Source organism: Bos grunniens, chromosome X (assembly GCF_055505025.1).
Source record: "Bos grunniens cultivar Pamir isolate PY7600 chromosome X, Bosgru_T2T1.0, whole genome shotgun sequence".
NCBI lineage: Eukaryota > Metazoa > Chordata > Mammalia > Artiodactyla > Bovidae > Bos > Bos grunniens.
The window spans coordinates 140770156-140784580 of NC_141194.1; the positions used below are offsets into that span (position 1 = coordinate 140770156).

General features: G+C 39.4%; 1 protein-coding gene and 1 pseudogene across 20 annotated transcripts in view; both read right to left on the bottom strand.

The window, feature by feature from the left end:
* Positions 1 to 14425, bottom strand: part of LOC147341495 (uncharacterized) — a 786153-nt gene that overhangs the window by 474208 nt on the left and 297520 nt on the right. For 4 of the 20 annotated variants that reach the window (XR_015158813.1, XR_015158803.1, XR_015158812.1 and 1 more), the window contains one exon: positions 3653 to 4789. The exons of the other annotated variants lie outside the window; for them this stretch is intronic. Coding sequence is in view for 1 of the 4 variants with exons in the window: in XM_086387345.1 (XP_086243471.1) it covers positions 4775 to 4789 (15 nt within the window). In the remaining 3 variants the exon portion in view is untranslated. Of the gene's footprint in view, positions 1 to 3652; positions 4790 to 14425 lie in introns of those variants that run through there. 20 annotated transcript variants of the gene reach the window in all.
* On the bottom strand, positions 9921 to 10577 carry LOC147341496 (PRELI domain-containing protein 1, mitochondrial-like; annotated as a pseudogene).

The window sequence follows — 14425 nt, forward strand, 5'->3', positions numbered from 1 at the left end:
GAATTTCACCAGCTGCTTTTCACAGTGGTCTTCAATGTAAACAAATGAGAGAGAAAACTAAAGCACGCTGTGTGAAACAATTAGCCAAAGCTTGGGAACTAAGTGCACAGCTTTCCAACAATCTGGCCTGATCCAGGAGTAAAACATACAGCAAAGCCCAGAAAAATATTTATTCAGAGAAACTCAAAATTTGGCATAAAATTTCAGTGAGTAAACAGACTTCCTGAAGACAGTTCCTGTTGAGCTTCAGATAAAGCTATCTGCTCTAAACTACTGCTTTTCAAACTTTAATGTGCATATAAAGCACCCAGGAATTCCTGTTAAAATACAGATTCTGATACCGTAGGTCTGGAATGGGTCCTGAGAGTCTCCATTTTTACCCTAAGTTCTCAGCTGATGCTGATGGACCTCTGGATATTCTAGGACTGATCCTGAAGAACTGTGTATCTTTCAAACAATCCTCCATGAATATATGTTGTACCATTTAGCTTTCATAAAAATGTTGAAGTTAACATTCTCAGGCAAAAAGCTGGAACTCAGCTATCTGTGTTTCCATCCCAAAAGAAATATCTGGGTTAAGTTTTTAGTGCCTGCCTACATAGCAGAAAAAGACTTTTCAGAGAAACAAGAGCATTTTTAAAATATATACTGAATAAGTTGGAATTCCACGGTTTCTCCTTCCCTGAGCCAGAGTAGCTATGGGCACTTAAGTACTTAATACACCATTCCATTTACACAGCCAGTCATTCCTTTACAAAGGGTGGTCCTATAGGGTTCTCAAAGCATTTACATTGCCTACCTGTTATCATGCCTATTTTAGCCACTATCCAATCAGATAGCAGTGTACACTTTAACTTCATTTCTCTGTAGTTACTACTTTTTTTAGTAGCTTTTTTTTTTTTTTTTTAGTAGCTTTCCATGGATTTTTTTTCAAAGCTCAAGTAAAATATGTGGGAAATAGTTAATTCTACATTCTTTTTCACCAGCCAACAACCTAGTGGAAATATTCTACAGAAATGTACTTATCGCTTGATCCCACTAGTTTGGGGTTCATTTGTTTGGATTATATCAGATGCACAAAAACAGGTCGTCAATCACAACACACTATCATGGTTGGTCCATGCATGGTACTCTTATTTACTTATTATTTTAATAATATTATAAGCTAATGATCCCATTAAACCAATTTAGGAACTAGAACATTGCCAATAGCCTACACTAACCTGCTCCTCCCCATCCCATTCTCCTGTCTCACCCTCAGAGATAACCACCATCCTAAATTTTATGATTATGCTTACCAAGTTTTTTCTTTAATTTTATCTCATGTATGTGTGTGTTTGTGTGTAATTCACCTAAGCTATATGATATTTGATTTTGCTTGGATGTGTACATTATAGAAAGGGGAATGATACTGTATAGGGTACCTTTGGGAACTTGCATCTTTTACTCCAACTTATGCTATTAAGATTTATCCAGGCTATTGCATGCTGTAGTTCATTGACTTTCAAAGCTTTATAATATTCCGTCATGTCAATATATCACAATTTACCCATTCTCCTGTTGATAAGGATTTGGATAACCTCCAGTTTATTATTACTATATTAAATGTTGCTAAGAGTATTTGTGGACATTACTGCTGGTTTCCAGTAGCTAATGTTTCTCTTGGGTAATGGTGATGCAGGCAGGGAGGTGGGAAGGGGAAAACCTGGTAAGAAGAGGGAGATGGTCTGGGCATGAGGTAGGAATAGGACTCGGTAGGTCTAAGTAACTGGTGACTAAGGCAGGCACAGGATGAAGAGACAAGGAAGTCATAGGGACAAGAGGCAGAACAGAAGGAAGGGAGGGAACCAAAAGCTGAAATAAGGCAGAGGGACAAGTATGATAAAGAGGAAGTTGAGCAGGAAAGAGACAGGGCAGCTTTTCCTGAAAAGCTCTCAGATAAAATGCTGGGTTCAGTGTTCTGCATTCTTTCTTTGCTGGATTCCATTATGACTTAGATTCCATTAAAAGAGAGTCCAAGATTCCATGACATTTTGTCTTGGAAGATAACTTTGACATTTGAGTATAGCTTTCTTATAAATTAAGAAACAAAGGTCCAAAAGGACTAGCCAAAGGTACCTAACAATCAGGGGCACAGTTTGGAGACAACACAATTAAGAGCTCATAAAAATAATCCCAGGATGACCAGGCAATGGATCAAAGTGCAGCTCTCCCCATGGTGTAGAGGGGGCTCCTCTTGAAATTAGGGCCACCCTAGATAGAGGCAATAAATAATGACCACTCTTTATCCATGAAAGGCACTTTCTATTCCTGTCTTTAAAAAACTGAGACTTCAAAACCATAAATATATTATGCCTTGCTCTATATATATCCTTTCCAGAATCTACAGTTTCTCTCTAGAATATTTGATCGTCTTTCATTGGATTAATCCCTAGGTCATGTTTTTTGATGATACTGTAAAGATCAGTAAAACTGATAAACTTCCAGCAAGACTAACAGTAAAAAAGAAAAAAAGAACATAAATTCTCATATCAAAAGTAAAAGAGGGGCTAATACTATAGGTCTTACAAACATTAATGGGCTTCCCTGGTGACTCAGTCAGTAAAGAATCTGCCTGTAATGCAGGAGACCTGGGATCAATCCCTGGATCAGGAAGATCCTCTGGAGAAGGGAATGGCAACCCACTCCAGTATTCTTGCCTGGAGAATTCCATAGACAGAGGAGCCTGGTGGGCTACAGTCCATGGGGTCACAAATACTCAGACACAACTGACCAATTAACACTTTCACAAACATTGAAAGTATAACAAAGCTATACTACAAACAGCTCTATGTACCTAAATTTGTCATCTTGGATAAAACAAACCAATTCCTCAAAAATGACAAACTGTCAAAACTCACTCAAGAAGAGAGAAATCTAAATAGTCATATAATTAAATAAAATGATTATATAGTTTTAAAACTTGTCCAAAAATGGTTTCTCTAGGCCCAGAAGATTTCACTGGAAATTAAACAGTTAAAGAAATAATGCCAATCTACATAACCTTTCTACAGAAAACAGAGGAGGTAGTAATGCTTCCCAACTCATTTTATGAGGCAACATTAACCTGATATCAAAACCAGATAATAGTACAAGAAAGTAAAACTACAGACTAATACCCCTCATGATTCATGTAAAAATCCACAAAGTATTAGCAAATTGAATCAGGCAATAGTTAAAAATAATACCATATAAACAAATGGGGTTTATACCAGGAATGCAACTCTGGTTCAATATTCTCAAATTAACCAATGCAATCCAACATATTAAACGATTTTTAAAAAATCGCATTATTATATCAATGGGTACAGAAAAAGCACTTGATAAAATTCAATATTAATACATGATTTAAAAACTCAGCAAATTAGGAACAGAAGGAAATTTCTTCAACTTGATAAAGGGCATCCACAAAATTTATAGCTAACATTGTACCTAATGGAGAGAGACTAAATGCATTTCCTCTAGTATTACTATTCTTAGTGCAATAAGGAAAATAAATAAAATGCATATCAATTAGAAAAGAAGAAATTAAATGATCCTTATTTGCTAACATGCTGCCTAAGTAGAAAATGGCAAATAATCTAAAAACAAATAACCACAAAAAAACTTCCTACTACGAATCTGTAAGTTTAATAGTGTAAAATAAAAAGACAATACACAAAAATCAACATTTGTATACATTAGCAATATAAAATTGGAAACTGAAATTCCATCTCCCAAAAAAATTAACATCAATTAAAACACCTACAGAACATGAGACACTTTAAACACAAACCCAGTAAAATATGTCATGAAAATGACAAAATTTTAATGAAAAGAAAAATCAACAAAGACCTAAATAAGTGGAGAGACATAGTGCTCTCATGGATTCAAAGACTCAATAAAATTTAGATGTTAATTCTCCTCTACATAATAAATTTAATGCAGTTTCTTTAGAAATTTTGTAGGTATTGACAAATTGATTCTAAAATTTATATGGAAAAGGAAAAAAAAGGAGCAAAAAATATTTTGAAAAAAGAACAAAGTTGGAAGACTCACACAACCCAAATTTTAAAAGTACTGTAACACTGTAGTAATCAAGATTGTCAAAAGGAAAAACAAATAGATCAATGGAATAGAACAAACAGGCCAGAATTAGATCCAAACATATATAGTAAACTGATTTTTAGCAAAGGTGAAAGTGCTATGTAATGGAAAAAATAGTCTTTTTGAGAAAACAAAATGGTGCTGTATTAGCTATTTGTACACCCAGGTTCCTAACAGTATTGTTAACAGTACGCAAAGAGTGATGGAACCAAAGTGACCATCAACAGAAAAAGTGATAAGCAAATTTGGTATACACATATATTATTCAGCCTTAAAAAGGAAGAAAAGTCTGGCATATGCTACAATACAGATGAACTTTGAGGGTATTATGCTAAATAAGTCAGACAAAAAGACACATACTATATAATTACACTTATATAAGATACCTACCGGAGAAGGCAATGGCACCCCACTCCAGTACTCTTGCCTGGAAAATCCCATGGATGGAGGAGCCTGGTGGGCTGCAGTCCATGGAGTCGCTAAGGGTTGGACACGACTGAGCGACTTCCCTTTCACTTTTCACTTTCATGCATTGGAGAAGGAAATGGCAACCCACTCCAGTGTTCTTGCCTGGAGAATCCCAGGGACGGGGGAGCCTGGTGGGCTGCCATCTATGGGGTCACACAGAGTCAGACACGACTGAAGTGACTTAGCAGCAAGATATCTACAGTAGTCAAAAGCAGAAGAAAAAAAAAGAGTATTAAAAAGCAGAGACATTACTTTGCCAACAAAGGTCCGTCCAGTAAAAGCTATGGTTTTTCCAGTAGTCATGTATGGATGTGAGAGTTGGACCACAAAGAAAGCTGAGTGCCAAAGAATTGATGTTTTTGAACTGTAGTGTTGGAGAAAACTCTTGAGAGTCCCTTGGACTGCAAAGAGATTCAACCAGTTCAGCCTAAAGGAAATCAGTCCTGAATATTCATTGGAAAAACTTATGTTGAAGCTGAAACTCCAATACTTTGGCCACCTGATGCAAAGAACTGACTCACTGGAAAAGACCCTGATGCTGGGAAAGATGGAAGGTGGAAGGAGAAGGGGATGACAGAGGATGAGATGGTTGGATGGCATCACTGACTCAGTGGAGATGAGTTTGAGTAAACTCCAGGAGTTGGCTATGATTAGGGAGGCCTGGCATGCTGCAGTCCATGGGGTCGCAAAGAGTCGGACATGACTGAGCAACTGAACTCAAAGCAGTAGTCAAATTTATGGAAACAGTAAAATGGTGGTTAGCAGGGGCTGGAGGAGAGAAAAATGGGGAAATGTTCTTTACTGGGTATAGAATTTCAGATTTACAAGATGAAAACATTCTAGAGATTGGTTATACACAACATGAAAATATTTAACACTTCTGAAAATATTTAACACTACTAGAAATGGTAATGCTTCCCTGGTGGCTCAGTGACAAAGAACCCACTTGCCAATGCAGGAGACAAGGGTTTGATCCCTGGGTCAGGAAGATCCCTTGGAGAAAGAAATGGCAATTCACTCCAGTATTCTCATGGACAGAAGAGCCTGGCAGACTATAGTCCATAGGGTGGCAAGAGTCAAGCACAACTTACCAACTAAACCACCAACAGAAATCGTAAAATAATAAATTTTATGTTATGATTTTTACCACAATTTTTAAATTTAAATTTTTTAAAATAAAAAATTGTGCCAGAAAAACCACTAGTAGACTAGTGGTTTTCTGGAGCAGGGTTAGGGATAACAGAGATTAACAGTAAATGTGAATGAAAGATTCTCTTGGAGTGATGAAAATGTTCTAAAATACTCATAGCAATTGTTGCAGAACTTGGTAAATTTATTTTTGAATCATGACTGATTTGTAAACTTTAAAAGGGTTAATTATATGCAAAATATGTTTCCATAAAGTTCTTATTAAAATAAATAATTCAGGAACACTATTAATAAGCAATATCTGCTTTATTATAAATTATCCTTAGATTATGATACCAAAAGCATGATTTATAATAGAAAAAAAAGGACAAAATGGACTTTATGATATTTACCACCTCCCAGAGTAATGGAAATAAAAGCAAAAATAAACAAATGGGACCTAATTAAACTTAAAAGCTTTTGCACAATGAAGGAAAATATAAGCAAGGTGAAAAGACAGCCTTCAGAATGGGAGAAAATAATAGCAAACAAAGCAACAGACAAAGAATTAATCTCAATATTATACAAGCAGCTCATGCACCTCAATTCCAGAAAAATAAACGACCCAATCAAAAAATGGACCACAGAACTAAATAGATATTTCTCCACAGAAGACATACAGATAGCTAACAAACACATGAAAAGATGCTCAACATCACTCATTATCAGAGAAATGCAAATTAAAACCACAGTGAGGTACCATCTCATGCTGGTCAGAATGGCTGCTATCCAAAAGTCTACAAGCAATAAATGCTGGAGAGGGTGTGGAGAAAAAGGAACCTTTTTTCACTGTTGGTGGGAATGCAGACTAGTACAGCCACTATGGAGAATAGTGTGGAGATTCCTTAAAAAATTGCAAATAGAACCCCCATATGACCCAGTAATCCCACTGCTGGGCATACACACGGAGGAAACCGGAGTTGAAAGAGACACGTGTACCCCAATGTTCACCGCAGCACTGTTTATAATAGCCAGGACATGGAAGCAACCTACATGTCCATCAGCAGATGAATGAATATGAAAGCTGTGATACATATACACAATGGAATATGATTCAGCTATTAAAAAGAATGCATTTGAATCAGTTCTAATGAGGTGGATGAAACTGTAGCCTATTATACAGAGTGAAGTAAGTCAGAAAGAAAAACACCAGCGCAGTATATTAACGCATATATATGGAATTTAGAAAGATGGTAACAATGACCCTATACGCAAGACAGCAAAAGAGACACAAATGTAAAGAACAGACTTTTGGACTCTGTGGGAGAAGGCGAGGGTAGAATGCTTTGAGAGAATAGCATTGAAACATGTATATTACCATACATAAAACAGATCGCCAGTCCAAGTTCAATGCATGAGACAGGGCACTCAGGGCTGGTGCACTGGGATGACCCTGAGGGGTGGGACGGGGAGGGAGGTGGGAGGGATGTTCAGGATGGGGGACACATGGCTGATTCATGACAAGGTATGGCAAAAATCACTACAATATTGTAAAGTAATTAGCCTTCAATTAAAATTTATTAATTTTTAAAAAAAGAAAAAGAAAAGCTACAAACATGAAGATGTATGCAAATCACACAGCCAACAAGACATGTTCATAATGTATAAAGAACTCTCAAAGCTCAACAGTAAGAAAACAAATAATCCAATTTTAAAACATACAAAGAACCTGACCAGATACAAATGGAAAAAAATAGACAGATGTTAAACATCATTAGCCATAGGGAAATGCAAATTGAAACAATGACAAGATACCACTACATACCTATTATAACACCTGAATAAAAAACAATACTAAGAGTTTATGAGGATGCAAGAAACTACAACTCTCATATACTGCTCATGGGATCATATATAATGGCAAATGATTTGGCCATTTGTTACAAAATTAACCATAAAGTCTATCATAATGATACAGCAATCCCACCCCTGGGTATTTACTCTAAAGAAAATTGGTATTCACACTAAACTCTCCACAGAATATTTCTTGAGATTCTGTTCATAACTGCCCAAAACTGTAAGCAATCCAAATGACCATTAACAAGTCAATGGATAAACAAACTGTGGTAAATCCATATAATGGACTATTACTTGGCAATAATAAAGAATGAACATATCACAACATGGATAAATCTCCAGAGAACTGCTGAGTGAAAGAAGCCAGTCTTAAAAAGGTTACATACTGTATGTATGTTCCAAACTGTGGAAAATTCTTAAAGAGATGAGAATACCAGACTACCTTACCCCCCTCCTGAGAAACCTGTATGCAGTTCAAGAAGCAACAGTTAGAACAATACATGGGAAAATGGACTGGTTCCAAAGTGAGAAAGGAGTACATCAAGGATGTATATTGTCACCCTGCCTATTTAATTTCTATGCAGAGTACATCTTGCCAAATGCTGGCCTGCATAAAGCACAAGCTGGAATCAAGATTGCTGGGAGAAATATCAATAATCTCAGATATGCAGATGACACCACCCTTATGGCAGGAAGCAAAGAAGACTAAAGAGCCTCTTGATGAAAGTGAAAGAAGAGAATGAAAAAGTTGGCTTAAAACTCAACATTCAGAAAACTAAGATTATGGCATCTGGTCCCATCACTTCATGGCAAATACATGGGGAAATAATGGAAACAGTGAGAAACTTTATTTTCTTGGGCTCCAAAACTACTGCAGATGGTGACTGCAACAATGAAATTAAAAGTTGCTTCTCCTTGAAATGGACAGGGAGGCCTGGTGTGCTGTGATTCATGGGGTCGCAAAGAGTCGGACATGACTGACAGACTGATCTGATCTGATCTGATGATTGGATTCTGAGTCAGCAGCTTATATTATTTACTAATACCTTGTGCTTATTTATATCTATCTGGGCTCTGTCTTGTGTGTATTATTTACATTTCACAATGTAATTCTATTGTGCTCCTCCAATTACATATTTCATTAAATCACATAATAACCAGTAAAAAAAAAAAAAAAAAGCTATGACAAACCTAAACAGCATATAAAGGAGCAGAGACATTACTTTGCTGACAAAGGTTTGAACAGTCAAGGCTATGGTTTTTCCAGTGGTCATGTATGGATGTGAGAGTTGGACCATAAAGAAGGCCGAGTGCCAAAGAATTGATGGTTTTGAACTGTGGTGCTGGAGAAGACTCTTGAGAGTCCCTTGGACAGCAAGGAGATCAAACCAATCAATCCTAAAGAAAATCAACCCTGAATATTCACTGGAAGGGCTGATGCTGAAGCTCCAATACTTTCGCCAACTTATGTGAATAGCCCAATTGTTAGAAAAGCCCCTGTTGCTGGGAAAGACTGAAGGTGGGAGAAGGGGACAACAGAGGATGAGATGGTTGGATGTCATCACCAACTCAATGGACATGAGTTTGAGCAAGCTCCAGGAGATAGTAAAGGATAGGGAAGCCTGGTGTGCTGCAGTCTGTGGGGTCACAGAGAGTCTGAGATGACTGAATGACTGAACAACAATTGTATGATTTCATGAATATGACATTCTGGAAAAAAAAAAAAAAACTATAGTGATAGAAAACTGATCAGTTGTTTACACAGCGAATAGAGGTTAGAAGTGAGTAGAGGGTTTAACTCAAATGGAACAGCATAAGGGAGCTTTCAGAGGAGAGGGAACTATTCTGTATCTTCATTGTGGTGGTAGTTTTGTGATTCTATGTGTGTGTAAGAACTCAAAAATGCACACCAAATAAAACAACTGCACTGTATGATAATTTTTTTTAATTTCAATAAGTATTTATTGAGTGCCTGTTACACGTAAGATTTTGTTTCATATACTTGGGACACATCAGAGGATAAAACAACAGTCCCTGCCATCACGGAGCTTACAGTCTAGCATTTACAACGATTTCACCTGGATGCAGTCACCCTGGGCAAGTCACTGGGCCTCTGTCTTCAGCCACCTGATGCAGGAGTAAGGAGGCCCAGCTCACACATGGGTAACTGACCAGCTGTGCTGGAGATGCCAAACAGGGCACCTACTCCCAGCCCACCATCCACACAGTCAACAAGACTGAAAGCTGGCTTTTAATAATAAAGTAGAGGAGGAGAGGGCACAGGGACTGGAGTCGGTAGTCTGCTAGGCTGCTGCCTCAGGGCCTGGGCTGGCTACATGAACTGCTACTGCTGCTGCTGCTGCTGCTGCTGCTTGGTGGCTGCCTTGCTGGCAAGGTCCTTGGCATTCTCCGTAGCTGCCACTGCCATCTCCTTGGCCTTCTCCTTGGCTTCCTTGGCTGTTTCACCAAGGGTTTTGGGAGGAGCCTCACCTTGCAGCTTGGCCAAGATGTATTCAAAACCTTTCATAGTCATGGTCATGTTGCTTTTGAACCATGCAAGACCAAATTCCTGAACATCTCTGGAGATGCCAAATTAGCCAGAGGAGACCCAGGTTTCCTGGCAGATTTGAGTCCAGCCACTGTTGTCAGAGTTCACACAGTAAACACATCATTCCTCCACCACCATCAGCTGGGTGTGGTTGATGTTCCAGATGAAGGTGGCCATAGTTTGGTTTCATGGGTCCACAATAGAATCTTCCAGGATGTACACTGAGTGAGCAACACTGGCAAGAAACAGTTGCTCAGCCCAGCGGGGCATCCTATTCATCTTGGTCAGGAGTCCTCGGACAGGAGCTTCTGGTCAGAGGTCACCTCTCGGTGCACTATGTCTTCCATCAAGGCATGTTTACTACAGGGATTTGGGACCACTGCCAGAAGGCAGCAAACACTTGCTCCCATGAACTCCAGAGCATGCTCTGGCCCAAGAAATACTCCACCATCATCCTGGCCAGGGCGGGCTCAGTGCCGGGGCAGCATTAGGTGTGTGGAGCCCTGGGGGCATGTGGAGGCCAGGCTGGAGCTCAACGCTCGGCCACCAGGCTAGCAGCAACTCAGTTGCTATAGCGCTGCACCCAACCAGCCACCGCCACCGCTGCCATGAGGGATAACTTTGAAAATAGAATGAAAAACTAATCCTGATTCAAGGAGGTTAAATGATAAATTTTATGTTATGCATTTTATCTCAATTTAAAAAAATCAATGCATCAATCAATCCTAGTTCAATCACTTTCAGTTCTCTGACCCCGGGTAACTTGACTTCATTTTATCTGTACATAAAATGTGAATAATAAAACTGCCTACCTCATAATCTTATAATGAGAATTAGATACAAATTTTATATAATATGCTTGCCATATGACAAGGGTTCAGTAAATGTTATTAATTTTTCCCTGTAGATAATTTCTCCCTTTTGAATCCATCCTAAACAAGTCCTTGAGAATATTTTTATTAATATATATGCACCTTCATTTTTTTCTATCCCTCCACAAGGTGTTGTCTATTCAGCAAATAGGTGGACCCCCAGGAGAGACTCAAATTCCTACTAATGAGTCCTTCAATCAATTTCCAGCCATGGTCCATAAGAATTTGCCCCATTCCCAGGGCATCATGCTTACACTAAGCCTCTGGAGACAGAGTCTTTTACACCAGGCAGTCCTGCCATCACCCCTGTATCCCAGGTATATTCCCCTCTCTAAAAAAGTTACCACTGACGTTTCACTATAACCTTAACAGAGAGGGATTCTAGATTCACCAGTGGAGAATAACAAGAGCAAAGCAACGAAATGAATAGAAAGGTAGGATATTAGACATATTTTTCCAACTTCACAGTTGGTCAAGGACCAACTATTTCAGCCCATTTTTCTTTAACAATCCCCTCACCCAAATTGAGACATGGAATTTATCCCAGTCCACTCTATCATCTAGGAAAATCTTCGAAAAAAGTGAAACACTGGGTCTAGCTACTGGGTTTGATATTGGATGCAACATTTGTGCAGGCCACAGCTCCGACAAATCTGTTCTATGCAACAAATTATTATTTACTCTGTTCATCATTATCCTGCACTCTGTCTCATTTGCAACAACATGTTTCAGATGCTATTTGCTCCATAATGTCCCACTGAGAAACAAGGCATGCATCATGCCCCCAACAGTAGCTCCCAGAGCATACAGTTGCCAGCATCAGAACCCATCATAAAGAAAAGAAATTTCCATCTCCCGCCCCCTCATGATCAAACTGGGGCTTCAGCCCACACAGATCTGTCACTCTGAGAAGGCTCCCCAGTCACAGCATCATCTTTGCCAAGGAAGAACAGAGAAAATTTCATCTCAGAGCTACACAAAGTTAACTTTTCTATTCTAGCCTGTATTTTAGCAGCACTGTCTTCTTAGAACAATTATCTCAAAAGTACAAACTCAGTTTTCACCTAAAGTGGAAAACTGATTTGGAAAAGGAGTGTCCTGGACTAAGTTCACACCAGATCCTAAAATCATATTGCAAAAGAACCAAACCGTAGAATGGTGGAACACAGAATGTAAGATTTGGCATAATCAAAAAAAAAGGGGAGGGGAAGGAAACAAAATCTCCTTTGACAGGCCCCCTCCTGAACTTGTCATCTGAGATGAAAAAGAAATATTCTTTGAAAAAGAATTAAATATGGGGTTTCTATCATGCCATTCTGCTATCCCAAAATAGTAGCACTAACACTGATTCACAAACATACGCTGCAATCAAAACCTTAACCCATGCTCTCAGCATCAGTTCAAAGGTCCTCCCTTTCAGGAAGCTTCTTTAAGCAGCCTGACCCGTATCTCATTTTCTGTCCCAATCTCCCTAGCATAAGTTTATAACTGTGTTGTGTGCTGCGCAGTCATGGTGGGAAAAAACGTAAGGTTTCCCTTCCCAGTTAAATGGTAGGCTCAAGAGCAAGGAGTTTGTTTATAACATCCCTGTCAGTAGGTGATTCTCAAATCCTTGCTGCTCAACTATAAAACACTGAAGGGAAGTCGCTCAGTCATGTCCGACCCTCAGCGACCCCATGGACTGCAGCCCACCAGGTTCCTCCGTCTGTGGTATTTTCCAGGCAAGAGTGCTGGAGTGGGATGCCATTGCCTTCTCCGATAAAACACTGAAGTGCTAAGGAAACTTAAGCAACCCTGGCTCCCACTGGGTCTACAGAGACTCACATACAGAGGGCCACCCATGAAACCATTTCAGTGTTGAGAAGACGGTACCTACCAACAATCTATACAATCCAGAAAGCTGTTTGTTGCTATCATATTAATGAAAAATTGTCCCAAATGCTCAATACCAAACATTTAAATATGGAGATTCATGTACTCACAGGGAGACAGAGGCAATGCAGCCCATTGAAATGCTTAAAGGAGATCTGTGCTGGAGGAGGCAGAATGTGGGTTGGAAATCTTGCCTCGCTTATTATGCCTTCTTTCACTGCTCATATCCACAAATGTAACATTTTGCAAGTAGCAGAGTTCAAAGGCCAGTATTACCTCAGGTCCAACAGACTAAAAGTGGGTGTTCCTCTATGTTTTGGGAAGAAAAAGTTCCAGTGGCACAAATTCATCTGCAAGTCTTGTGTCAATGCCAAGACTGTAGTACAAGTATAACACGAACAGGGGAAGGTGCCTGGACTGGGAAAGCCAAAGCAAGGGATGTATATATACAGGGCAAAGTATAGGTATGAGCAAGGCAGGTAAACCAAAAGCAGGAGCTCACAGTGGACGAGGGCAGAAGTCGGACAGGTCATGAGGAGTCTGGAAACACATGGGTACCAGACAGCGAGGCAAGAATTGACTTGACCAATTAAAGTAAATACAATGGATGTGGAGGCAGAGTCCCAGTTATGCCACAGGTTGTATCTCCAACAGCCTAAACTCCTTTATCTATGAAACAGGGACAGTTAAACCTACCTAACTGCCTACCTCACATGCAGTCATAGGGAGCAAAGGAGATAAAGCACATCTGAACATGCCTGCTAAATTCTAAATCACTGTTCAAATGTAGGTGACTGCTGTGATGAGATTATTTTGTGGACAAGGAGAAGTATGTGGCACTACCGGACTGGTAAGCCCAGTAGTGAGTCCAGAACTTGCATCATAGACCACAGAAATGCAAAAATAGATCACAGCAGCAGAGAGAAGATTCCTAGAGTAGCAACAACAAAGAGGCCATGAAACTAACATCCTTCCACTGCAGGAAGTATCTTACATAAGCTAAGGCAGGACACAAAGAAAAGGCAAGACTTTCTCTTCCCTCTTAACAGAATAAAAGTAATATCATGCATTTTTGAGCACCTACTGTGGACCCATATGGGATTGCAGGAGGAAGGGGAGGAGACCCATGAGGGAGTGGGCTGACCTGTTTCTTGCCTCAGTGAGTGGCACTAACACCCACCCAGTGGTCCAAACCAGAAACCTGAGAGTCAATTCTAGACTTCTCCTCCCTGCCTCTGGCCCTTCTCATCCGATCAATCAGTAAGTCCTATCGATTTTGCTCCCAAACACCTCTAAAATCTGTGCTTTCTCTCAATTTCTATTGCCATGGTACTCACTCCCTCACTCCTCCAATATCTCAACCTCCTAATCAGCCTCCATGCCATCAGTCATCTTTGTAAATCACTAATCAGATCATGTAACTATTTCACACAAAACTCTACAATGGCTCACCACCACTGCATGTAACCTGAAGTTCAATGGATAAAATAAGACAATGTAATAAGCACATGCTGAATGGTATGTTGCAGACAACAGGCAGTGAACGAGATGAGAA